The sequence below is a fragment of the Takifugu rubripes genome, chromosome 9 (assembly GCF_901000725.2).
Source record: "Takifugu rubripes chromosome 9, fTakRub1.2, whole genome shotgun sequence".
NCBI classification, from domain to species: Eukaryota; Metazoa; Chordata; class Actinopteri; order Tetraodontiformes; family Tetraodontidae; genus Takifugu; species Takifugu rubripes.
The window spans coordinates 8,428,311-8,455,423 of record NC_042293.1 but is presented as its reverse complement, the minus strand read 5'-3'; the positions used below and the strand labels follow the sequence as shown (position 1 = coordinate 8,455,423).

General features: G+C 43.3%; 1 protein-coding gene across 4 annotated transcripts in view; it reads left to right on the top strand.

The window, feature by feature from the left end:
* The window catches only part of b4galnt4a (beta-1,4-N-acetyl-galactosaminyl transferase 4a), a 79,538-nt gene that overhangs the window by 44,734 nt on the left and 7,691 nt on the right, over window positions 1–27,113 (top strand). For 3 of the 4 annotated variants that reach the window (XM_029842092.1, XM_011607312.2, XM_029842093.1), the window contains 6 exons: window positions 3,185–3,280; window positions 3,665–3,755; window positions 4,378–4,478; window positions 10,115–10,182; window positions 19,374–19,452; window positions 26,008–26,074. In XM_029842092.1, coding sequence (XP_029697952.1) covers window positions 3,185–3,280; window positions 3,665–3,755; window positions 4,378–4,478; window positions 10,115–10,182; window positions 19,374–19,452; window positions 26,008–26,074 — 502 coding nt within the window. Of the gene's footprint in view, window positions 1–3,184; window positions 3,281–3,664; window positions 3,756–4,377; window positions 4,479–9,150; window positions 9,319–10,114; window positions 10,183–19,373; window positions 19,453–26,007; window positions 26,075–27,113 lie in introns of those variants that run through there. The other variant, XM_029842094.1, reaches the window with a different exon arrangement.

The following is a 27,113-nucleotide window of genomic DNA, read 5'->3' as shown; positions in this document are numbered from 1 at the left end:
GCGGGCTGAACGGCCATTTGTCACTGCTTCGCTGCTAGACAGGCACAGGCGGCTGCAGCCACTGGAAAGTCCGGAAAAGGGAAAAGCAAGGAAAGAGAGATGGCTGTTTATTCATTTTCATCAACATTTATTTGAATTTGACCTCAGGTGTCGTCAGATCACAGGTTTCCCAGGCAAGAGTGTTTCCCATATTGCTCTCAAGGGATAAATAGTGTTTTTGAATTGTGATGATCTAAACAGCCGATCTGTTGCATTTATACAATTACAGCTTCTCTCAGGTGAATCCACCTTCAAAGTCATTTTCAGTGGGAGCAAAGAGCCCCCGGACCATTCACCCTCTGTCCCTCTTCTCTGTTTTTCTTTTCTTAGCGCTTCATTCCACATCGGCAGCTGGCCTCCTTTAATCTCCTTTGCTCTGCCCTTTTATTTAATGGTGGTCAGATCTATAGGTACTCCACGGAAGCTTAAGGCCATATATAAGGCGTGCAGAGGCTGTCAGTTAGTATTTATTCCAGAGTTTGTAAAAGAAGGAAGAATCATACAGCTGCACATTACAAATAGTTATGATTCAAAAGGCTGGCAACAGCAGAAAAGGAATATTACAGGCTGCACATTGCAAAATTGGATTAAATATCAAGGTTTGAAAGAGTTTGAGTTTCATAAAAACTCAAAAGAATGCATTGAATGTCAACAGTAATAGCTAAATGGAAATGATGGAAAGCTTCTAGGTCTTAAAATCAGTTAATACTGTATTCTGAATTAAAAATACTTATATTGATGTCTGTGATAGTAATGATTCTTGATAGAATACAGTTCTGTTTCTTCAATGCAGTTACAAAATAAATTTGTCCTATCTAAACGTTCATTTATCAGAAACGTTGTCTGACATGTAATGCATGTATTAATTTCCCTTTTACATAATCATAAGTAAAGGTCGTATGATAAATAGAAAGAGACTGCCTGATTTGGATTGTTCGAGCTGTGCTGATTTGCTCCTTTCATGCAGCTCCTCTCTCTTTTGGAGGGTTTTAAATTCATTGTGGGTGTGAGGGGGGGGCAGAGGGCCGTTTGATGCAGATGTCTGCTTCTGTATTCTGATTAAAGAAAGGCACGATCATAAAGGAGACAGCTAGGAGTCGCGCAGTCGTCTCATCGGTAATCAATCAAAGTTTATTGAATGTGAACGCAAGATGACAGTTTTTTTAAAGGGAAAAAAAAAGCTTTTGTGTGTGAAAATGAGGGCTGCCACAGCATAACAAAGCCCGCGACACCTACAAACATTCATCATCTCTGTGAGCTTTGTTTTTATAGACATGTACCAAAAGTGATGATCTGAACGAGGTCTGAAAATAGAAAACGCAGGAATTAATTTACTAAAAGTCTTGAAGACCATAAAAGGAGAAAGGAGGGCCAAGGACGTGGAGGACATTCAGGAAGAATGGACTGCAACTTCCTCCTGGTGCTGTTCCATTTCCTGTTTCCACCGGGTGTAAGCACCCGTAGACCTGCCGCCAGTCGTTAGACACCCCAGAGGATGAAAGAGTTACTGTCCATGGCATCAACGGAGCCTCAGGGATGTGTGTGTGTGTGTGTGTGTGTGTGTGTGTGTGTGTGTGTGTGTGTGTGTGTGTGTGTGTGTGAGAGAGAGAGATATGTTAAAGCTTTTCTGCTGCTGAGAAGAGGATAGATGATGATGAAGGGTCCTGCCCCCCAAAAAAGATTTGCTTTTAAAACCTACAGAAAATCTATTAAAAGCTTAAGAGAAGGCATATTTACACAGACATCTGCCTCCTCTAGTAAAGCCCTCCAACGTGCACATGCTGCTGCTTTTTTCCAAAAGAGATTCTACTTCATCTTTTTTTTTTTTACCTCCCAGCTTTTCACAGATTCAGCTGTGTCACCCTGACAAATCCATGTCTCCTCTTTTGCTCTAATTTGAAAAAAAAATAAAAAAATTCTATACATAAAACAATCTAACTTGTAAAAAGTGTAAAAGTCAGACATCCCGCAGGCCTGGACTGACATGTTTGCACAACAACAACACCCCATGATTAATGCATGAGCTGTCACTGCTGTGTGCCTGTCAAGGTGCGGAGCATGAATTTGACCGCGCTGAGCCTGGAGAATTAAAAAGGACCACTTTTGGTCAGGCCATCTGTTGGAGTACGCCTGTGCAATTTGGAGGGAGCGTGACACCCATCAGCGTGTTCCTAGTCTAAACGCAAGCACAGATGCGGGGCAGCAAACAGTCCAAGTTGTTTTTGTCCCTCCTGTCTCACGCCTCTGATCCATCCCAGTGAGACTGAAGCACTGTATCTGTGAACAGTTGAGAAATGCTCTATTAGTGAATGCAGGCCTGCCTGACATGTTTCTCTTTACTATATATATGTAAATTATAGTGGATTTTAAAGTCCTGGTGTCTAAGTGATTAGCACACAAATGTTCATTAGTCAGCCACCTTTTGTTGTATCCTAACCTGGCCCAATCTTCTACAGCTCCAATCTTAAAAAATAGGTACATAAAGGATTACATGACAGTGTTTCTGTCTAATATGGATGATAGAAGAATATATTTGAATTGATTCGCTTATTGGGCATGTGCAACCCTATCATAATGGCTAAAGGTTACAATAGTGGTTGACTGTTTTTAAGAGCACGTAGAAACATTTATTCTTCATGTTTTTCCACACTGTTTCACACTTTAGTTTAAAAAAGGCTTCTCAGGCACAAAGTTGTCTGGTTTCGATGCGTTTTACCTCCTCTGGATTTGAGGAAGTGTCACACACGGGGTGTGTGTACATGTGAGGAAATGGCACTCCAAGGCAGGCTGGATTCGCCATCTGTCCTTGCTGTGCTCTGTGATTTCCCTCAGTAATTCAGACAAATGTCAGACTATGAGCTAGAGATGAGCTCTGACAGAGCTGCTGCAGATATTCACGCCTCTCTATCACCTTGTCTTCCTCAGAACTGTGAGACCATTTCAAACTGCCAAAAATCCATTTCTCTTGCACATTAAAGGGACAATTCAGGCTTGCCAGGGCATATATTTATCTCCAAAAACCAGTGCAAATGTCAGAACTGATGCTCTTCTAAACAATGGGCTGGAGTCTAACCTGGATATTTAATGGGGACTATTATTCTGTTGGTATTATGCAGTCTAACTAGTTTCTTCCCTGTGTCTGCAGTATAAAGGTCAGGCCAATTTGCATGTGTTTGAAGACTGGTGTGGCTCCTCTGTAGCCCAGCTGAGAAAGAACCTGCACTTCCCTCTCTACCCTCACGTAAGTCATACCCAGCCCAATTCTGCTATTGTGTTACATTTGAGCAGCTGAAGTAGTTCATAGTATATTATGCTTCCTAAAAATAAAGCATGATATCTAAGTGAATCCTCTTGTGTTGCATTAAAGCTCCACTCTAACCCAGTGTTACCTTAGCAAGCCAAATCACAAAAACATTCGAATTTGAATCCAGCAATATTCCGTGAATCCTTAGATATATAGTGTTTAAGGACATCTGATGTTTTTGTTTGTATTATTTGTATTATATCTTTGGAGAATAGCTTATTTAATGGTAGGATAGATGGTTATTAAAATAAAATCTTCTCTAAGCTTGCTTTAGGCTTATGGTCATTCTGCTGCTGTATCTCTTCCTGCTTCCTACTGCAGACCAGAACAACAGTGAAGAAGCTGGCTGTGGCTCCAAAATGGAAGAACTATGGCCTGAGAATATTTGGCTTTCTTCACCCTTACAGAGACGGTAACTCAATCATTGTATTAGCGGCCTCTTCCTCTTTGAGAGCCTCGTAGCATGTGTCCTTTCTGAGAGTAAGCCACCCCCCATAGAGCTCTTTATCTGACTTGAAAGCCACTAATGTAGTGGATACTTGTATTTTAGTAGTATTGAATGCCAGGATCTCAGAGATGAAACACCCTGCCCCCATATCCTTAACCTTCAGTCCCGTTGCTATGGGAACTGAAAAGGTCTTCACACCAATGAGCCCTAAAACAAATTGCAGAACATGAAATTTTTAATTATTTTGGATCTGATTTTATTCCCTGATGCAGATTTACCTGCTTGGCCGGCTCAAAGGTCATTTTATCTGTAGGATTCTAACAAGCGTGTAAACATGTGACCTTCAGCTCGAACTGTCAGCTCTGACCTCTGGGCTGTCAGATAACGTGAGGTAGTTGCACAGATGTGCTCAGAGATTGATAAATATAGAGTTCAACACCTTTTCAGTGTCACAATTTGCAAAAAGATTAAAATAAAGAATGAATCTTTTCGTGATATTAGAGGACTGAGCACAAGAAAGAGCCTCTATTTTCCTGTGATATTCTTACTCTGTGAATGTGCACAGCATCTTCTCTCTCTGCTCCAGGTGATTTCCAGTTCTCAGTCTCCTCTGACGATAACTCTGAGTTCTGGCTCAGTTCCGATGACAGCCCTCTCAACGTCAGGCTGCTGGTGTATGTGGGACAGGTAAGCACTGAGCCGAGCTCTACTTTTTCCAAATTAGATGGACCTCAGTAGGAATCACGGCTGTGTCCAGGAAATTAACCCCTCTTTCCATCAATGGACTCACTGGTCTTACCCATATTGCTTAGCAACAGGCTTCTATATTTAAAAAAAAGAATGAATCGTCCTCTATTGCCCAAAATGCTTCAATCTTCAGCACTCTGTGTCTAAAATAGCAAATGTGCTGCACTATACAATATATTTCTATAGTGTAGTATGGACAGCGAACTCAAACCTTTATCATTAGACCATGGAGAAACTGATTTGATATTTAAGTTAAAGGTGATGAAAACCTCCAAATGGCCCTTATAGATCAAGTGGATTCCCATTAAGTGTCACCCACATTGTAAAAGAATGGCTCAGGTTTAAATGTTCTGTGGGTGTTAATGTCAGTGTAAGGGTGAGAACACCAGTATTTCAAGGGACTGACATTCAAGCTGACACCCCAGCTGACTGTGAGGACACTGGGTGATAACCAGTCAACAGTAAGGATGGTCTGACCTCGTTAATCTCAAATCATCGCCCACACCTTAATATCAACCTCCTCACACTCAGGGCATCCATCACGTCCAGCTCTCAGCTCAGGAATTATGACTGTGTAACATTCTGGCTCGCTGTTGCGCACAAGGGAATAAAAGTTGTGCTAACAAAGTTGTCGCGTTTGTGCCCTCTTGAACTTTAAAAGAAGTGAGAGTTGCCCAAGTTGGCGCCGTGTCGGAAAGCTTTGGTGCAAATGCGTGGCGAGGAGCAAAGATGAAGCTCTGGAGCCGCACCGGGTGTAAAATGGCGCCCTGTTCTCTCTGAGCTGTGAGATTAATTAGCTGGCAGCTAATGTGGATGTGACATTTAGCAGCAGGGAAATATGGAGGTAATGGCGGGTGAGGAGGGTGGAGGTGGGGGCAGCAGCCAGCAGCTGACAGACAGGTCTGCCCCCCCGTCGTCTGAAGAAATACACAGCATTTACTGGCAGATTCTGTCCTCTGCCTCTCGTTATGTGATTCATCTGCACGGAGAAAACGGAGACCCCAACAAGAAAATAATGATGAACCGAGGGTTTTCATTAAAACACGGTCGGACGTTTCTGAACAGCCTTTCTCACTCACTGGCTACAAAGATTATCAAGCCCCTGCAAATTCTAAACAGTGTGCAGATGAAGCAGGAAGTACAGGTCTCTCATTTGAACAACTCAATTAACATCGATAGGGTTTTTTTGTAATTTAATTTTTTGGCTTTCTTTCATTTCAGTCATTCACAAAACAAACTATTTTAATCTCATAAGAACCCGGGGCGAAAAGGTCCAGACTGGAACAATTTGGACCAATATCACAACGATGGCATAGATGCCTCCAAGCAATGGCGGTCAGAAATTTGGCCCAAAACTCCCTGGAACCTGATAGACGATGAGACGGAACTGTCCTGCTCGATGACGCAAGACAAAAGCAGACTTAAAAGTAGAAGGAAAGAGTGGGTCCTTGTGCAGAGGAATATAGTAACCGGGAGTGAGGATCAGACTTGGTCCCATCTCGACATGAATCATCTGCCCACGGCGAATGTGTCACGAGATTTTGCTCTCAATCTCAGTGTCCAGGCGCCTCCTGCAGAGGTTACTGAAGAGACAGAGCAGGAGTGAGCTGGTACTCGGGGCTGTAAAACAGATTGTCTTCTGCCTATAAGAAGCTGGCCTCCTCTTTTTAAGTCCTCACAAATAATGCTTAAAATGGCTGAGTTTGTTGCAGCAGTTTCTGTTTCCTCAATAGCTAAAACCCTTCGCTGATAACAGCTGTACTACACCTGCAAATGGTAATAATTAGCTGTTAGAAAAGCTGCAAGATTTTTGGTATTTTCCACCTATTTTGCTCATACAATACAACAAAGCACCTAGGACTGGAAATCATTCAATGTGCATAATTACTTTAATCTTTTTTTATTGGATAAACTCCCATTTAAATAGCTAATTTGTTTGAAAAGTCAAGGAAAAGCAGAGAAGCAAATAGATCCCCAAGGATACAAATATTTCACTTGATTAGGACAGACAATTCATCAGCACGCTTGTTTTTTTGTATTTTCCTTTCTTTTGCATTAGTGTCTACAGAGCGAAGCGTCCCTGTCAAACGGCCGCGCGATGATCCACCGATAACTTTGATCACAATGAAGCCAGACGCGAGGATAACTGTGATAAATCACCAAGTTCACGCCGGTTTGAAGTGTTTGCAGGTTGATTGTGTGTCAGAGTAAAATGGGGAAAAAGCAGGTTGCTGAGTGACGGAGGAGAAAACAGCTAATATTGTCTCTGACCCGTGTGGAAGTGGCGCAGCTTGGATTGCTTTTTTTCCCCCACATGTACCTGAATGGAAACACCCAGCAGAGATTCTCAGCATGCTTCCGTGTTGCAATTTATATTGACAGTAATTGTTATTTTTGTCCCTCCGGGATTTTCAGGTCTTTTTTTCCCCCCTGAACATTCAGCAGAAAATGATGATTGTAATTGCAGGCCTTTCTCTATGTTTCCTTCAGCTCTGCCAGACAACCCTCTTTCCTGGGCCTGGATGAAAAAGATGTTCTTGGGGTCTCTCGTGTCTCATACGCAAGCAAATAATATTTTTTTATTACAGTCATTTTTGTCATCGCACTAATAATTCCTTGTGAGGGTGTAAACACCGATGGATAAACCGGAATACTGATAAGAATCAGTCGCCATGTCATCACATTTATTGTCCAAATATAAGAAATACATCTAAAATAATCACCTGGGTTGTTTGTTTATTAATCATAAATAACACACGTGGAGGATCCTGTTATTTATCTACTGTTTGAATCTGGTCTGTTCCTTTTTTTATCATCTTCCGTTCTCATACACACCTGTATGGTGAAACTGTAGGAGAAGGTAAACAGCTTTCTGCAGAGACTGAACATTTTTGTTCCTCTATCGTTTCTCTATGGAGAGAAAATTGCAATATAGAGAGAAATAAGAGTTCATAGAGAGCAGGAGGAATTTGTTGCTCTGTTACATTATTTTTTCTGTTGGGAGTTTTCAATTTTCAGTTTTTTAAGGGCCAGTGGCCATCTGAAATGAGTTTTCCCAAGGTACATACAGTGTGTGTGTGTATGGGAGTCTGTAGGTGTGTGTGTGCGAGCGCGCATCTGCGTGCATGTGTGTATGCGTGCATATGTGTGTGTGTGTGTGTGTGACTCCAGAAATCTCTGCCTTCTTATTTAACACCCACCCTGATGAGGAGATGCATCTTTAGTAAGCAGTGTTCACCAGTAGTTCAATGTGTGTGTGTGTGTGTGTGCGTGCGTGCGTGCGTGCGTGCGTGCATGTCGCGCGTGACAGGAAAAAATTGAGTGACATTTCCCCAAGATGAACTATGGCTACTTTGGCATTCATTTGATTATTGGTTTTCAAAGAGCGCGCTTTGTTGCCTTTGTTCTCTGGCCTGAAAGTCTCACTGAAACGTGAAGTAAAATTAAATTCAATAAATCCGGTGGTATCAACAGGAAGATTGCAGAGCTGGAACAGCGTTGAGATGAAGCAGTATGCGCTGCTCTCTGCAGGAAAATGAAAACAACTACCTGTTTTTTGGGGAGGGGGATTAATTGTGATAATGATTGTGAAAAAATGTTTTCAGAGAGCAGTGTGAGTCCCGCCTTTCTGAAATAATAACTCTCAACAGGACATTAAGCTTGTTGTGAGAGTTGAGATGACTTATTACTTTGTTTTTCCTCTCTTACTTTGTTTTCCCCTGGAAACAAGCTTCTGGCTTGTTTTGTGTACCCAGACCTGCGAAAATCTCAGATCTGATTTGATCTCGAAAAAAGTTCTAAGGAAACAGGTTACGCACAAGCATGGTGCCAATACTTCTGTCACTCACTGACAGATCACTGTTTACCTACTATATTCATCACAAATTTTCAGATTTTCCTCCTCTCATTCGGCCTCTGATTGTACCTCTGCTAAGGTATTGCACATGTTCATGTGTGTGTTTGTAATTGTTCATTAATAAGAAATGTTTAAAGGCTAATTAAGGCACCAATAAGTACTCAGGGTTGGTGTTTGAGGATCAGGTAAATGGTTGGTTTGTCTCTGGGTTAATTTAGTCGGAATAGGTCCTGGTAAAAGAAGCGCTTTGGTCTGCACAGGTCGAGCTTTTTCCCTGGAGGAATAATAGCGGGACATTGAGTAACAGTACAGACAGACAGGCTGCTTTTGTCCTCCTATTTCCCAACGAGACTCTGCTTAAGCTACTAAGAATCTTTTCAAAAGAAATGTTTTATGAAAAAATTTGAACCTAATACTGTCGCTCCTTGAAGTGACTCAAGAGCAAATGAAATAATGCCGAGTTTTATTTCGCTACCAGACAGCAACCAGACGGTGCAAGCGTGTTTTTTCTCTCCTGGCATCTAAGATGAAAAAAAAAAATTCTTGAAGTTTACATGAGCAGAAATCCTGGAGTATTTTCGACATTTTTGCATCGAAACTCATCTAAATTCTTTGTGCTCTTCGATGTACTCAGTTAGGATGGGTGACTCTGAACCGCCTTTATGTGCTTTTGCTGTAAGAGGTTGTGTCTGGTGACTCACCGCTGCGTTTAGATGAAGTCTGGAGTGTCTGCACCTGTGTTGGAAAAGTTGTATAAAACATTTTGCATCCACTGTGGGAGCGTCGTGAATTCTGTCATTTCAGTCAGCGTCGGCTGCAGCTGAAGGCTAAAGTTAGAAATCTGAGCGCGACGAGTTGGGTAACGGGCTGGTGCATCCTCCTTCATCTGCGCGTTTAAATATGGATCCTGACTCATCTTTAAAGGTTCATTTCAGCACCTACTGTATGCTAATCAGGGATGTTAAGCCAGTCAGAGCTGTTTAGAATCATATTTTAGCCCATTTATCATCTTTACTTTCATTATATCTAAATGAAATCACTTCGTGTTTAGCTGTCAGGTCAATAACTTCATGACTGTTGTGCAGTTCCATGGGTAAACTGTCTTTTCTGCCTGGAAACAGTCTGGATTTCAGCGGCACGCTGAAGAACTACTGGGAACTGTTGGCGCCACACCCACGTCTGTGTGACCAGTTTCAAATTTAGAAGTGTGGCCAGCATAAACAATTAAAGACATGCCCACTGTGATCTTGGCCTTATTCTTTCATTATGGATCAGCGGCAGCCCGGGTGCTAATTAGTCACATTGGCTTGCAGAAGAAATAAATGGGCCCTGATTTTGCAAAAAACGAAGGTGCCCAGGGGTCCCGATGAGCTGGCTTCTTACAGTCAGTATTGGCAGGGAATGGCTCTGATTCCCCTCTATTAATAGGCATTAGCTCTCATCTGTTTCCCCCAGTTTGTCTGTCAGAACGTCTCCCGACTGACTGTCCCCGTTTGAATGTCTCTATTTGCTGATCTGGACCAGTAATTCAACAGCAGGATCTTGCTGCTTCCTTTGAGCTCCAATCACCAGATATCAGAGCTGAGAGGAAGCTGCAGAGTAAATGTTTACACGTCCAACTTTATGAAATCATTAAGTTTATTGCTAAGTTGTAATGTTTGCTCTGTTTTTACACACTTCCACCGTTACTGATCTTGATCTTCCTGCATCTGTGTTGCAGCTCGGTACCGAGTGGACCGCTCCAGGGGAGTTCAACAAGTTCAGGTCTCAGTCTTCCAAGTCTGTGCAGTAAGTACCAGTATGATCCACACACATCTGAACAGCACGGGCCTTGAAGGGTTGTACCTGTGAAGCAGCTGCCTGTTCTCAGGCTCTATGTGGCCTCTCTTCAGAACATCATTGCCTCCGCAGTGCCGGAGTGTAACCGATCTCTATCTCTTCCATCCATACGTGCAGACTTTCATGTATGTATTCGGAACTGGGCATCGACAGAGTGCTCTCATCTGGTGTCTGGGGATACTCAGCACTCAAAAGGCCTCTTTGGCTAAATGCGAAGCGAGAATGTAGCACTTTAATCCGCTGCTCTTAGATTCACTCGACCTACTTCCTGGAAGCCGCTTGAGCAGAAGAAACCTGAACTCTGAACTTTCTATACTCGTTGTTTTGTTGTCATGATTCTGGAACAACATGAAAATATCAAGGTCACATATGTATGCCTTCATTACTGTGAGGACAGACAGACAGACGGCTGATTGGATGGACAGACATCATCTGCAGGCTTTTTTTTTTGTATTTTGAAACGTAAAAGCAACTCCATCAAATGCTTTTCCCGAGCCTCTTTGGATAATTGTTACATCACAAATACTGCACAAGGGAGGCAGGCACAGATGAGAGCACATGAATATGCACACGCACGTGCACACTTTACAATGAGTGAAAATGAATGAATGCCTCGAGGAGCCAGATGCACGTTGAGACCCGTTTGTGAGTCTCCGTGTTTGCTCGTGTTTATGGACTTAACCGGGTCTGTTTAGCACAGCCGGCATGCCAGAGCAGAGATGACAAAAGAAGACGAGAGGAGGAGGTGGAGATGTTTTTTTCTGTTTTTTTCTCCAACTCAGTCAGGCGCCATGTATTCTTGTAGGAGAACAAGACACCAGGGTCGTGGTGAGAGATATGATGTGCAGCGGTAAAATCAAGCAGAGGCGTCACATGCTTGATCACATGATGTGGCATCTGCAGCATCACTTTAGGCTGTCCCTTAAAGTGTTACAAAACACTGGTTTTTAATGATTTGTGACCTTGTGTATCAAGCAATGGAAATGGCGGAGTCTACCATGAGAGATAAAAGGCTGAAAAAGATGGAATTATATGGGCAGAAAGCAGTAATGAGTGCTATCACGCGCTTTAGGGAAATCGCTGTATGTTGGTGACAGCATGAAGGCCTTAGCTATAGATAATTAGCTAAAACCTAGTTTGATGTTTCTGTGAGTGGGCGTGCTTAAAATAGCATGTATCTGCTTTTCCATGGAAAAAAGCCATTTCATCTGTGTATTAATGTGTATATGTAGTGCAATAATTTAACTTACCCCTGCATTTGATGAATTTATTGCAGACTCCCACAAGTGTTGTTTAGCTGCCATCTTCCAAACACTCCCCCTGCCGCTCTGTCTGCTCTGAATCCTCAGCTGACATTGACCAGATCAGAGCAAAGATACGCACCTAAGCATGGCAGATTGGTCTGCAGCATTAATCACCGTGTATTAATCACCACCCATTCTCAACAGTATCGCTCAAACGACTTAAGACAGAACTAAAAACTGTTTGATTACCAGTGATTAGATATTTGCTCAAAAGCAACTGGACTGCACTTATACTCATTATACAGATGTGTATCGCCTGGATTTAAGAACCTTTGTTTAAGTTAAACTGATGAGTGAATAAAACCACGCACCACTGTAGCATGAGCATTTCCAGACGACAGATGTTCAGACTCCAACATACTTCAAAAACACCTTTCCCCTCTGCTGCTCCAGGTCACACTAATGAACCAAGGAAAACAAGTCAGAGTAAAATCAAACTTAATGGATAGGCAACTTTCAGCAATGTAATTGACGAGAGGAGAGGCGAAAAAGCGCTGCAGACACTCCCACTCCAGCAAGGTTGTTCTCTTTGCAGTGCTGTTATTTATGTCTCGGTTCATTGGAGCCGTGCAGCCGACTGAAGTGGAGCAGAGTGAACAATGACTAATGGCTACTGCAAGGTTGAATCATATTGTCAGGGAATGTAACATATTGTTGTTGAGCGGTTCAGCAGTTCACTGGAGGTCTCCATGCAAGACAATCAAAGGCTAGTGAAACATGTGGCTGCACACACACACACATATATATATATACACACATATATAAACTTATACAGCCTGCAGTTGTCAGTCCCTCTGTGGATGCTGAAACTAAAACTGACACTTTTTTCCACTCTCACTCTCTCCCACTCTCACACACACACACACACACACACACATATTCTCTCTCTCTCTCTCTCTCTCTCACTTTCACTCCATTTTATGGCCTTTTCCCCACATCCCACTTTGTCTATTGCCCTTAATGGTGGGTGCATTTGGGAATTGAAAGTCATGAAAAAAAGGGAACAGTTATGAAAGGCTTTTGGGTTGTGTGTGTGTGTGTGTGTGTGTGTGTGTGTGTGTGTGTGTTCTCTGTGGTGCAACCAGTAGCTGAGCCACGTGCCGAAACAGATGGATGCAAAGGAAACCCTGCTTTCCACCATTGTGGCCTTCCTGTGAAACATGAACGTGCACGCTGGGGGGTAAATAGATGGGAAAGACTGAGACGTGGGATCGCTACACCTGTCTGGGAGATCTGCAAACCACCCCGACCACCTGGCTTTTGCCAGCTGGAGCTGGTGACTCAGTGTGTATTTGTGAAGAGGAAGGAATAGCTTAGCATCATTCGCTTGTCTATCTGTGTCTCTTCAAACTTTTTTCCGCATGGCCCTAAAATATGTTTGCCATGAGTTAATGCGGCACACGTCAACCTCAAAGTGACCCATTTTTATGCACGACTCTCGGCTTCCACCTCTGCTGAAGCTCCCAGAGCAAAAGGTTGACGGTGCCTGAAGGTGCTGTCACCGCGGCTTGATGTGTCGCGCTGAAGCAGTCAGATGAGAACACTGATGCCTCCGCTCTGCCTCCGCTCTCTCTTTGACAAATGCTAAAATTGGATAACTCAGCACTGTCGCCTACCTCTGACTAAACAAGTTTAGCTGTTCTAAATTCTCTTAACTTTTATGCTACATTAGTTTCCACATTGGTACGGTGATTGCTATTGTTGTGAGGTGTTTTTTTACCCTTCATCAAATTGCAGTGATTGACAGTCAACCAGCCTGCTGGCTGCTGACCTTTGGCAACAGCCAGGTGAGGAGAGGAGGCAGAAAGAAATCTGAAGGTTTTCTGATCAGCAGTTTTCAGTTCACAAACTCTGCTGAAATGACATTTACTGCCGGTCCCCCTGGAGAGACGTGGGCATCGGTGTGTTCTTTCCCAAGACTGCATTCTTACATGCACCCTCTCTTTATTCTTTTGTTGCATTCTCCGCCTTTCGCTCCCCAGGAGCTTCTTTTCTCTGGTTGGTAGGAGCGAGATAAGAGTGATTTTCCCAGGCAACAAGGGAAACCCAGTGGAGAATGACCAGTTATTTCACTATGTGATCTCTTAGTATCTATAATTGAACCATTTAAACACCACTGGATATTAGCTGGTGTGGAAACTCAGACCCTCAAAGAGATGAAAGCATTAGAATTGTGGAATACCCATCGGCCTTTGATGTGCACACTCTTCTTTCTTGCATCCAGCAATTCAGTAACACCTAAGTTACTTCCTGTGATAACAAGTGATGGTGAAACACAGAAATTCTATTGTGAGCAGCTAGAGGACAGATATACAGTCCCTCCAGAGGTATAGGCAGGACAAAGTCGAAGAAAAACTGACTCTCATCAAATATTGAATGTCGGTCAGACCTCTGCTAGAAGTACCTGTGTAGCATCACTTCGAGATTTGGGAAACTCAAAAATGCTTTGGGGTTATGTCTACACATGAATGTCTCAAAGGGAGATGAAGTTTCCAAGCTACACTTGGAGTTTTCATTGAAGTATGTGGGATGGTATTTATTGAATACACTGGATCTGATCTTGCATTAGAATATAAGTATGAGAAAGCCCCGCCTCTCATTTAGTGCATTAATCGATCGTGTTGCCTGGTAACCAGTTGATTTTACTCCACTCATTTTAAATGCCACGTGAGCTATTGCATAATCATTTGAAATGTTTTGCATTTTGCTGACAAAACCTGCCTTCTGCTAGATTTGCAGCATGCTAAATATTTAGCTGAGTCAGCAAAAACTTCAGCCAATTATAGTCCAAGGCCCAGAATAATGAACGAATGCTTTTCCATGCTACCCACACACTAATCCACACCATTATTTCCTATGCTGCCCTGTAAGTCACAAATATATGGTCTTATTTGCTTTTTTCACTGTTGATTGAAAGCACTGTAGAATGTATTTGTGTAGTTCACAGACTTTGTCAACATTATTAGGAGCTAATTGGATAATGTGCAAAAGACATTGAAAACTGGCTTTTCAATTAAATTAAAGCTGTTGTTTACCAAAACCGTGCTTTTTAATAAGGTATTAAGAGGGAACACTCATTTTTATTGACAGCAAGAAAAGAGCTGCTGTCTTTCTGTGTTAATCGGTTTTAAAATGACTTCAGTGTACATATTGCTGCGATGAAGAGCATATATGCTGCCCTGCAGAAAAGCAAAGACACCTCCACATATTCAGCCCACAATTAGAAGAACAAGAATGAAAGTGAGAAAGACAAAATACAGGGGGGAAGGGGCACATAAGTCACTAATACACTAACGCTGCATTAGACAAATGCATTAGTGGGAAATAGGGAGCAAAAGCGGCATGAGAAGCATCGGACACCAGCGACTGGGAAGATGGTGCAAAGGAGAGTGAGTGAGAGGCAAGGCAGGGAAGGGAGGCAGGGCGGGTTGACGAGGATGGAAGAAAGAGGATTTATTGAGGCTGCAGGGGAGAGCAGCATGATAGCTCTCTAATAGATTAGAGGAATCCATGAGAAATGGAGTGGAGAGCGGAGATTGGAGCGAGCGCGAAGGGGAGAAGAGTGAAGTTTGAGTCTCCTTGGGGCAGATCTAAACACTGGTATCATTAATGTAGTTGAGACGACTGCATTCACCAAGCACTGCCTTGTATTTAAAGACCACCTTTGGGTATTAGAGAGGACGAAACGGAGCTAAAGATAGTAAAGGGTGGCGATGGCCAGATAGCATAAATGAGAATCGGAGTTGGGAAAGGACAAAGGTACTGAAGAAGAAGAGTGAGGAATGAGTAACCAGTGGACACAAAAAGGTTCCCAATGAGCTAAAGAGTTTCCTGTTCACTTCAACTTAACTCTTCTCAAACCAGGTTACAATGTCTGGAAAGCCTTTCACAGGTTTCAGCATCCAGGCTTTAGCGAGCTTCACACAAGGAGCGTTCATGCCGAGGCTGAAAGGAGAGCAAAAGTTCCCCTTGCTCAGTTGGTGTTCACCTAAAACTGTTTGCATCCAGCAAACTGTCAGCTGACTCCCCTCCACTGTTATCCAGCCCAGTCCAGCTCTTTTGTCTGCTACTTGCGATGCCAAGGAAAAGAGAATGTGGAACAAAGACTCAAATTAGTCAGTCAATTAGACTCCTCAACTCATCTTCACACACTAATAGCTTTTCTTTCCTCTCCCTATCTCTAATTTGCCCTTCACTACAGCCTTTATATGATTCTTTCTCTCCTCTGTGTTACGGAACATTGTGGTAGCGGACCCGAACGCAGGCCAGGACACAGTGGTGGAGAAGTCAAGGGCTTTATTTACAGGGAAGGGGAGCACACAACAGAAACAGTCCTCCTGGACCGCATGGGGATCAGGAGGCAGCGTCTGCTCCTCCAAGGTCCATCGGCGAGTTCCCAAACCAGACGCAGTCCCCCTGGACTGCCGGGAACTCGGAACACCGGTGAGTCCTCAAACGGCTGCAGTCCTTCTGGACCGGCGAGGACCCGGGAGTCCGGCGCGACACGCTCGCCTCACGAACGTGCCCCGAGACCCTGAGGTCAGAGACAGTCCTCCTAGACTGCAGGGGAGCAGGAGCGGTCCTCCAGGAGACAAGGAACAGGAACAGGAGAGGCCCTCCAGGAAAACCGGAAGCTCGGGGACGCGGAGTGGCCCTCCAGGGCAACAGGAACACAGGAACAGGAGCGGTCCTCCAGGGAAACCGGAAGCACGGGAATAGGAGCGACCCTCCACGGCAACAGGAACACAGGAACAGGGGCCAACACCAAGGCACCCAAACAAGCTCCCAACACGAACAGACACCACACACGAACAGACACCCCGGCACTGACAGGCAGGCACAACCTGCTTAAATAGGCAGCAAGATGTAAATTGCCTACAGGTGCGCCCACCTGCAGTGCCAGCTGCACCCAATTGTGCTCAACACCGCACCCTGCAGGCCAAAGACAGACACAACCCAGAAATCCCAACACTCTGGGTCTTATTCTGAATGAAATGGTGTTTCGCAGATATTCACTGTAAAGTATTTTTCCTTCCTACCGGAATCATTTATAATTCCCTCTCCTCTCTGCTCTTCATTTTCTATTTATGGATCCTCTTTCTTACCGTGTGTCTATTCATCTCTTTCCACCGACACCGCCTTGTCATCCATCCACTGCTGTGACCGGTACACACACACACACACACACACACACACACACACACACACACACACAAACATACGGACACACGCACAGCAATCGCTGGTTTATTTGCTCGGGTTTTTCACGCTAATCATCTTTCAGAGAGAACAAATTGAATAGCTTTGTTCATAATTTAGATTAACACGATTTGGAATTCACACCTTTGCGCCAAATAAATACGGCGCTGCTGACATCAGCAGGTCGCTGTGGTCAGAAGCCGACAAATATCACAAGAGAGTCTGACCTTTACGCTGAAAGTGGTAAATGCGGTGATTTCCGAAAATGGGAAATGTTATGAGGAGACATTAGTTGACTGTGTGAACTGCTGTAAATGTCTATTTATCCACTGTGTGTGTACGTGTGTGTGTGTGTGTGTGTGTGTGTGTGTGTGTGTGCAGCTGGTAGGTTTTGGTTCTTACTGTGGTTCCCTGACTGGAAAGCTGCGGTGGCAGATGAAATCCTCTCGGCTTTGACATTAGATTATTCCTGAGGTCAGGAAATGTACCAACACGTCCTGAAACCAGAAGCCCAGCAACAGCTGTCTGCTCGCAGACAAAAACCAATGAGCCAGGACTGCTGAAATTCATTAAAAAAAATATTGAGTTAATGGCATCAAAATGATTTGACATGCTGTCTTAAATTTGAGTGTGATAGCGAAACTGTCTGTCTAATAATTGTCTCATTCTGTGCACCATATATACTCAATTCCTCCCCCATGTCTGTCAGATTAATTACAGCTTGATGCAGTCCTCTTTCTGATTCTTGGATCTGTTACGTGCCATGAATCCGAAATAATTGAAATCTCCTTTTTCTATTAAAGTTTTCCCCCTGTAATGTTAGTGGAAGTCGGCTTCATTGGGGTCTGAGCGCGCTGGGTGAAAAGAGCTGAAAGTGCCACTTAAGTTCAGCAGCGTAGAGAAATATTCCCTATTCATGAGACCTTGACCTGAACAGACTGTCACCGCTCTCCTGCACCCGCAGTGATTTATTGGTTATGGAATGCTGGGCGGCTGGGTGAGGCTTCGCCAATTGTGCACAGGACGCACGCCCACCTTCGGCCTCTGTCCTTCTTCTCCAACTTCCTCCAATGTGCCTTCCTTTAGCGGGAAAGCTAAAGCAACAGTGTGCTCTGACAATCTGTACCGAAGGAAGGCTCGTGTTAATTGAAATAAGAGGAGAGATAACATTTGGTCCACAAAAGTTTCTCTGTTTTTACATCTTTTACATGTTGCCTTTCTCGGCAGGACTTTATAATTCCAAAACAAAGATGCCATCAAAGGACACGAGCCCGTGTTTGTGTCAGAAAAATGAAAAATAGGAAGCCAGGGGAGGGAAAGAGGAGGGGAGGTGTCAAAGACAGAGAACACGAGCAACAGAATACGGGAACAAAGGCAGAAAACGAAGGGGGGTGGGGTGGGGGGGACAGCCAGCCTTCACATCCTTGGAAATAATTACACATGAATATGCAGGAATTTGTGGCTCTGAATTTAAGATGAGCAACGTTTTCCTGTTAGCAGGCTGGCTCAGTTAACGTAAACCTGTTTTCAAGCACGTCTTGCTTTTGTGTCTTCATAAGAACAAATGTGGCTTCATTTGTTTCAATCGAGGCTCAGTTTCGTGAGTGGCGTACCGGTAGGAGAGGGAAGACGAATGCTTACGGCCATATCCCTGTATCACTGCCCTCTGCACCGCCTCTACACCTGCAAATAGACCTCAGCACATGTATTGCCCCGGTGGAGTAGCGACTCTTGTCCAAAAATACAAATGTCGCAAACACCAGGTGTAAAGTTGGTGATTATGTCTGGCTCAAGTGAAGATGTGGCTACGCCGAGTGCTCCCGTCCTCTCCGTCTTTTTCTTTTTAAACATGTCTGTCGCCGGTTGCGTGGACACTTTGTGTTTCTCTGCAGGTGTTAACACTCTGTCAGTACACGCACAGCTCTGTTGAAGAACGCACCCTGTTTTTTAAATTCGGTGTGCATACAAATGAGATGCTCAAACTAATGAATTTATGCCACCGTGTAAACACACACTGTCCGAGTATTCATGCAGAGACGCTTCTATTAAAGGTCCTGCCAAAAGCGTGTGTGTGTGTGCGTGTATGTTGAGAGTTAATGATGTGAGCAGCAGTGCTGGGGTGTCTCTTCTTCAGCAGCAGATGTTGGCCTATTATCAAAAATGTGTTTTTGATAAGAATAGATCATCATCGCCTGGTGTGCGCGCACATGTGTGTGTGTGGGTGTGCACTTGTGTGTGTGTGTGTCCCTGCGGTGGTGCTGAAAATAGGAGCTGTGGAGAAATAGTAAATTCTGTATGGATGTAAATTGTTGATGGATGTGGATCATTGATCCCCCCCTTACACTCTCTGAAGGAGTGTTTTATTTAGAACCAGAGGCTGATAACATCCCGGCTAATCTGCCATCTCTCAGCGGCTCGGAGATCTCTTCCAGATCGATTCAATCATGCAGATGTGCTCCTGACATATTTTTAATCATTTCTGCGTGTTTTTGAGCCACTCTACTTTCTTAACTGCAGTCTGATTAAATACTTAAGAGCTTTTTTCTGGTTGTAAGGAGGCAGAATATCCACCTGCGTGTCTTTGAGACAACGATTAAGGTTTCACAAGATAAATGACATCTCTCTTTCCATCCTCAGCCTGATCTCGTCCAGACAGTACTACTTCGAGATCCTCCACAAGCAGGATGATAAAGGCTCCGATCACGTGGAGGTTGGGGTGAGTGTTCTACTTTTATTCCCTTACAGATATGCACTTAGGTCACCATTAATTAACTCAATCTATCTTTACTCTGACACTGCGCTCAAGGATGCTGTTTGTTGTTCCCTGCTGACGTGAACAATATGATTAGGAGTAAAGTCTCTGTGGAAGCGCCTTTTCTTCTTTGGATGCGCTCTCCTTTTTTATTCATCTTTGCTGATCTGATCATGGAAAAGATGACAATAGGTCGACTTTAAATCCCTTAACTCCACTGTCTGTAGCTTTTCACTGTATTTCCTCTGTACCGGTAATTCTATTTTCCTCTCACGCTTCCACACTCCTTCACAGTTTCTCTTGCTCCGAATATGTGTTTTTCCCACTTCAGGGAAAGATCACACTGGGAGTGGTGCTTAATTTTGAAGTTTCAGCAGCACGTGTCTGGCGTGAGTGGGAGGAAAGACAATCTAAAGAGACCTCTGCTGAATATATGTAATGCGTGTCTGAGCAGCCCTGGGTTATCTTCGTCACGATGACCATCACCAGGAGTTCTTCTCTTTGTTCAAGGCCTGCGTTGTCAGTGTAAATCCCTTGAGGTTTATAATATTTTTACCTTGTACCTTGTCTGCAAACTCTGGCTTAGTTGCCTTTGGCCATTCTCCTCTTTTATTAATGTCTCACTAATAAACTCTGTTAGAGTATTATTGGAGCTTTATTTAACTGTTTATTTTCCACAAACCTTCCATTCCGGTGCTGATGGACTCTGAGAGCTCGTTTGTGTCAGTCTGATCACTCTCCTATGTGTTCCAGTATTTGTAGCCTGTGGAGAATGTCAAGTGTGTCTTTTAAATGCCTCTCTGATGCTGTGGTGCATTCTGGGTCTTTGTTGTGTGTTATGAATATTCTGCTGATTACATGCATGTAAATTATACCAACCAGGACTAAAACAGCAATTGGTCATTGGACAACCTCATGATAGGGTTGAGGAACACTGATGAAGGAAAACACTGGGAATTACTGTATATTTAGGGTATTTCTTTAGAAGTGAATTGATTAGACTTCAGTCTCTAGGTTAAAAATCACGCTCTCAGGCAAGAATTGAACAACTGTTCATTCCCACCAAAAACATGTCAACATTTATCTAAATAACTTGATCTTACGTGAAGAAAAGCAACAGTTGGCAATGGCATGCAGAGATAGTTTGTGCTGTGCCAGCATCTGAAAGTTAATACAATAGATGCCTGTTTTTTATTCTTTTACCTATTGAAGAGGAGTACATATCTGCCAAAGAACTAGGCAGATATGTACATCACGACTGATTAAAAAGCATGTTTTTCTCTGTCTGAACCCACTTTTACCCTTCCCCAGGCATCCAGCCTTGAGACCATTAAAGTGGATTTCTATTCGGAGGAATGGTTTAATGAAGCATATCAAAGTCACACAGCAAATCAACATTAGGCATGGGAGTGTGTGTAGGTGGGAGCGCCGGGCTGTCGCTGCAACACCCCTGCCTGCGATTTAAGTCGCATCCATTTCACAACTTGACAGAAATATCAGATTTAGTACGACCAGGCCAGAGCATAAACCCAGAGCTCCCATAAATCTGTGGAAACTCTTTACTTACTCTCCTAAGGGACAAATAGCCATAGAGTGTTTTTTTCTTAGAAGTTTGAAGCCAAATCCTTAATGGTCAACAATCAGCTTTTCCGAAGGGAATTTATGTGGTTTTATCCCGTAATTCAGTGCCAGCAACACATGAGAATTTGCTAATTTCTTCAAAGACAGCGATTAATAAATATTCTGAAGGCAAGCCTTTTGGGGAATGAGGAAGAAAGGTCCTTCTTTGAATGTGCTCCTCAGTGAAGGAGTGCACAGGAAGTCTGGAACATAGACAGCATTGAAAACAGCAAGAGAGCGCTCAGGCACATGATGTCCCACTGGGAATGGAAACAACTGTTGGCTGCTGAACCAGACGAATGTCAGGATGAGTAAGCAAGTCAATAAAGCTCCTCTGTGACTGAACCCTTTCAGTGCAAAACTCAAACTCAAGCTCGCCCCCTAAATTACCTTTAATTTGAGATTTACGTGATGCGAAGGCAGGCTCAGTCAACAACGTGCTGCTTTATTCATTTCTTAAATGTCAAACGGGTCTTGGGTCATTTTAAAAACAAGAAGTTTTGAATTTGGCCTAATGGAAAATGTCTCAGTGTGACAGAAACATTAGCCATTAAACAATGTAATCAAGAGAGGCGAGGTGGACAAGAGAAGTAAGAAGAAGAGAAGAAAGTACTTTAATTAGTTGTGGTGAGTTCATATAGAGACAAGAGTGGGTGTTGAAAGCGGAGGTTTTCATGACTCTTGCAAGGCTAAAGGAGACGGTCAGGAGTGTAGAGAAACTTCGGTCCTGCCTGTGATTCTTTGCTGGCAGATGCTCGTGTTTACCAGTCTGTTGCGTCAGCTCTTTGAACCGCATGGTTGACGTTTAGAACTTAGGGCCCCTGTCTGCTAATGGAAGTGAAATATTTTCATAGTGTTGTGAGATGCGTTGCAGCCCGCTCCAGAGTTTAGCCACCTCTCCTCTCGCCTAGTTTGCTGGTGGGATGATGTCATAGCTGAGTGGAGGTGTAGTATTCAATAAAATCAAAGAGAGAGACACATCAACTACAGAAATATGAAAAATCAAGGTCTGGCATGTTAAAATATCCCGCACCCAGGTCACGGCCTGTGCATTAATGTAGCATCACATACATCGCACGCGTAAAGCTGGTGTTGACTTTATGATATTTAAAAATAAAATCTAATATAAAAAGGTTCAGACTGACTCATCGAGCTCTGAGCCAGTTTATTGTTTATTTATTGCAGGGTAATGACAACAGGCACCCCTTACATTCTCTAAGGGAAATCTATTCACATAATCAGGAAGAACTTTTGACTTAATAGCCTCATTCATGTTCCGTCCCGTTAAAGGGAAGTCACTTTTGGGATTTCAAGTCATTAGCAGATCTGATGTGTTGTGGCTTTTAGGCCAGCATATCTCCTCTCATCCTACAGATCCGATCAGACGTTTCTCAAAGAACACCATCCCACACACGACACCCAGTCTCAACATTAGAAAGGAAAGTGCCCACTCACATTAATTCATTACTGTATCATTTATCAGGACAAATGCTGCTCTAAGGCTGTAGAGATGCTGCTCTCAGTATTTAGTAAGGTGGCAGGAACAGTTTAGTTCATGATGTCGCGTATCAATTCGATGTTCAATGCTGCTTAATCAGAGTCTCCAGACTTTCAAGTTTAATTACACATTTGGATATTTAAGTCCTGAACATTTCACAGAAAGTTGAATTAAAGAACACACAGACACCTTCATGCTCTTACATCATCCCTATTCTCTACATATTTTATTATTGGCTATGGCTAATAATTCAGCATAACAAACCAAACAGCCCATGTCTGCTTCTCCTGAATAGTTTTTGCTTGACCTCAGGCAGGACAGCAAACAAGTTGCTCTTTTCAAGCGGTGGTGACAGGAAATAGAATGTGTCTGTTCTGATGAACCCATCATCTGCCTGGAGCTTCAGTCCTTGTTTCCACACTGTCGAGGTTAGCACTCATCTTTGGTGCCTCCCCTTTCAATTAACTTGATGTTTCTATGACTCCCTGGTGCAGATTTTAGTTGAATAGCAACAGAAAAGTGTTGGTTGTTTTTCTAACAAAGCACGACAGACAGCAGCTCCACACGCATTTTAAAAAAATTTCAAGACTCTCAAGGTGTCAGAAGCAATTTATCTCAAATAAATGCTACCAACTTTGCGATGTGCCTGCACATATTTACAGTATTGATCTCACCATTTGTCGTTCCAGTTGTCATTTTCAAACATGTAGGAAAATAGCAGCACTGAGTGGAAAATTCACTTGCAGCAGTCCAAAGACCTGCACTTTGTTGAACTTCATGTCCAGACGAGAGGACAGAGACTGACAGTGGGTGTGAAGACCACATCCTATTATCCAACAGCAGTCAGGGCCTTCGGCTCTGGCGCTGGAGAGTGTCGCAGGTAGCAGAAAGTCCTTCATATCATCTCTAGGTTCTCTTATCCATCACTTGGACTCAGTGTGAACCTGCTCCCATCTTCTAATGGAAATCTGCCAATTCCACCAACCCAATAATCTCGTTCAGACACGTATACACATGCACACGAGTGAAAGGTCACTCTGTAGAGCTCTGGCAGCGTTCCTCTTGTTCCACCGTGTGCAACTGAGCAGACAGTTTTTTTTTAACTACTTTTAGAGATGCTGAGTTTCAGGAAGCCAAACCACAAACTATGTTATTATAGTAATTTAGACAAATCACTTTTGCTTAAAAGGCTCCTCTTTTTATCTGAACGTTCTCAAAAGAGCAGTTTTATCTTTCCATTGCTTTTAGATTGTTTTTGACCTTGTAGTCCCGTATTTTGTTCTTATCTAACAAAAAGAGTTCAGTTTCAATTTTTTCTTACCTGAGTGCAGCGTTTGACACTTCATCATAACATCTCAATTGACTGTCTGGATTCCACGGTGGGCATCAGGAACACTTAACTTGTTTTCCTCCTTCCTTCCCCTCTTTTGGAGTCACCAGAGGCAGTAACTCATTGTCCACGACTCACATGAAATTGCACTTTTTGACAGACATTGAAAGACTTGTGACCGTCTGTCTTGTTTCGATTGTTCCCTGTGTCAAACACTCATAGTTTGGGTTTATGGCCAGGTGTGTATGAGCTAAATACACAAAATGAGCGAAAAATAAGAAAAGTTTGGCAGCCTAGCAACCCGCGAAAGCTGCCAAGTAAAGAAAGCCCTCTTTTCACATCCTGTAAGCAAAAATGACTTATTCAGTGTAGTCAGATACTGAGAGGGGCATCTGATCAGGGTGCCTCCGATTCTCTGTGGTGATGTTTTCTGGGCATGTTTTAACAGGAGATGGATGGATGGATGGATGGATGGATGGATGGATGGATGGATGGATGGATGGATGGATGGATGGATGGACGGATGGATGGAGAATATTTAATTTTTATTCAAAATGTTTCTTCTTCCAATTTTGATCCAACATATACTCTGAAACACATTAAATACTTCCTCTGAAGTACTTCTTAAGTGTCCCGTTAACCAAGCAGCTTGGTACCAGTAGTGCCTCGGATACTGTAGAGCCAATATTGAAGAAAATGAACAGAAGCACAGCCTGCACATAGCTCCCTCAAAAGCAATAAACCCCTAATCCGAAAAAAGCCGCTCATGATAAAACAAGGGAAACAAACTGTGTGCTTGTGTGTGTGTGTGTGTCACTTCAGTGGACATGAAATCACACCCTGACATGAGAGCAGCAGCCATTATTTCCATCGTAATAAAAGCAACATCAGAAGCTCATGTTACTGGGTGTCACCAAGCATGATGAAATGTGATAAAACAAGCTGCCCGTTGCCATCTCGCTCTGTAACTTTTCTTATAATTTTCCCTCAGATATTGATTTTCTTTCCTCCGTTGAACTTGCGCGGAGCTGACAAACAGGCCTCTGCTTCATCCTGCTGCGTCCTGTCAATAGCATTTCACAGTGGATGCTGTTTAAGCCCGAACGTTGGGCTTTTTTTCCCTCACTTCTTTCTTTGACTTACAAAGGAAAACCTGAATCTCACGCAACTTTGACAACAGCCGATGTTTTTATTTCAGAATGAATGACATATGCAGCCCATTAATTCATCAGGTCTATGTGGTCTTATCTGCTTCTAAATTTCTTGTTTTCTAATCCACCTAATTTTCTTTTGAGCTCCTATGTTGCCCCTACTTTTGTCCTTCATTGAGTATGCTTTTGACAACCTGCTGACCTAACCTTGAGGACCATCACTTCTAAACAGATGAGACTGTTTTTAAGGTCCTGGGTGTCCCGCTGAGATGCATCTGGCTGCAGCTCGGCTCCGCGGCGTGCTGCGTCCTTGTTTATCTTTCTTATGTTTTTTCCACAGTGTGTGCAACTGATGGGGGGACTTGTAAACCGTACAAAATAAATCCTGGACTAGGCCTGTGCCCATCAGCTGTCGGTGTTAGAAAAGAATAAAATGTGGATTGCTTTGAAGCTACACACAGCGTATGTGTGCGTGTTTTTGTTGTGCGCGTAGCTACGCAGAGGAATTTGCATGTGCCAGAGGAGGTGTTTATATTCTCAGCCCGGAGGTTAGAAAATGGCCTGTCTCCTATGATTATATCCCCAGTAACCAGAAGTGACACGGTAATTGTGAAATCTAATTAGAGGAATTGTACCTTTATTTCTCCGTGTCTGTCTGTCTCTCTTTTCCCCTCACATTGGTCAGGAGATCTTCCTCGTCACCATTTTCCCACAGCTCTGTGCACGTTGCCTTATTTTTTTTTAACTCCTTGTTAATGAATAGCACTTCTTTTTCATGTTTCCCTTCTTATGTTTCATGTATTAGTGCAAAACTGGGATGCTTACAGGATCACAGTTGAGTGGTTCAAACACTGATGGATGATTTTTACTCACCAGTACCCGTTTTCTTAAGCTCTCTACCTGTCTGCTCTTACACACAGTGGCGTCCATTCCTCCCTGGTCTGAAATATGAAGTGATAGACTCGGCCTACATCTCCCTGTACGCAGGTAAGACCATTCAGGGGCTGTTGATGCATTGCCTAGAATTCTTTTCTGTCATGCTTATCTTAAAGGTCCTCACAGGATGCCTCTGCAGATTTCTGCATCCATCCCTTCTCTGTTATCTCTTGCTTGTTTTGTAATCAGGGCCATGGTGGGTGCTGGAGTCTGTCCCAGCAGCCACTAAACAAGAGGCATGAATACACTCCAGTCCTTTGTAGAGCACACACATTTGTTCATGCCATCAGCCATTGGGGGAAAATCAGTGTTTCCAATTTGCCTAATGTGTGGGGAAAATCCCTTGTGGTCATGGGGAAAACATGCTTACTTCACATAGAAGGGCCCCCAAACTCATAATAGCACCCCAAAACCATCATGAGCTAAATGGACCTTGTATTTGGGCTTTTTCTGAGAGTTTGCGAATCTTCCCATCTTCATTTGCTAATGACTTAAATTGGTATTCCTCTTTCCCCACCTCTGTATTTTTGCATAGTGCAGCAGCAGATTGTCACTTTAATGCCACTGAATGTCTTTGCTGAGTGGGATAAAGAGGAGATACTGAATCTGTTAGAATGCCCCCTTTTTTTCTCTTTATAGGTGTCATTTTTTGCAGAGATGAAAGCACAAACTCTTGAGTTGATGTCAAACTGGAGCTCCAAGAATAGCAGACTATCACGATGCAGTTAATAAGGGAGGGAGACGGCTCTGGGGGAAATGGGGGATTTCTGGGTTTTTTGAGGTAAAGCTGCAAGTTTGCTAAAGGATAGTTGCCATTTCTGTGAGGATCTCTGAGAAAAAGGAGGCCTTGTGCTGTGCATGTGGTCACCTGCTGGGTCTTAGCATTGCTGAGTCTTCTCGTGCCTCCCTCCATTCATTAATCCTGACTCCTCCCTTGAAGCTTTTCCCCAGCTTCAAAGTTGAGGCCACACATTGAGAGATGGATGAAAACTGGTTTGTTCCTCCAGTCAGCTGAGTTCATTAGCTTGACTTTTTGTTTCTCGTGATGGACAGATGAAGACTATCTGCTATAGAAATAGAGATGTTTCAT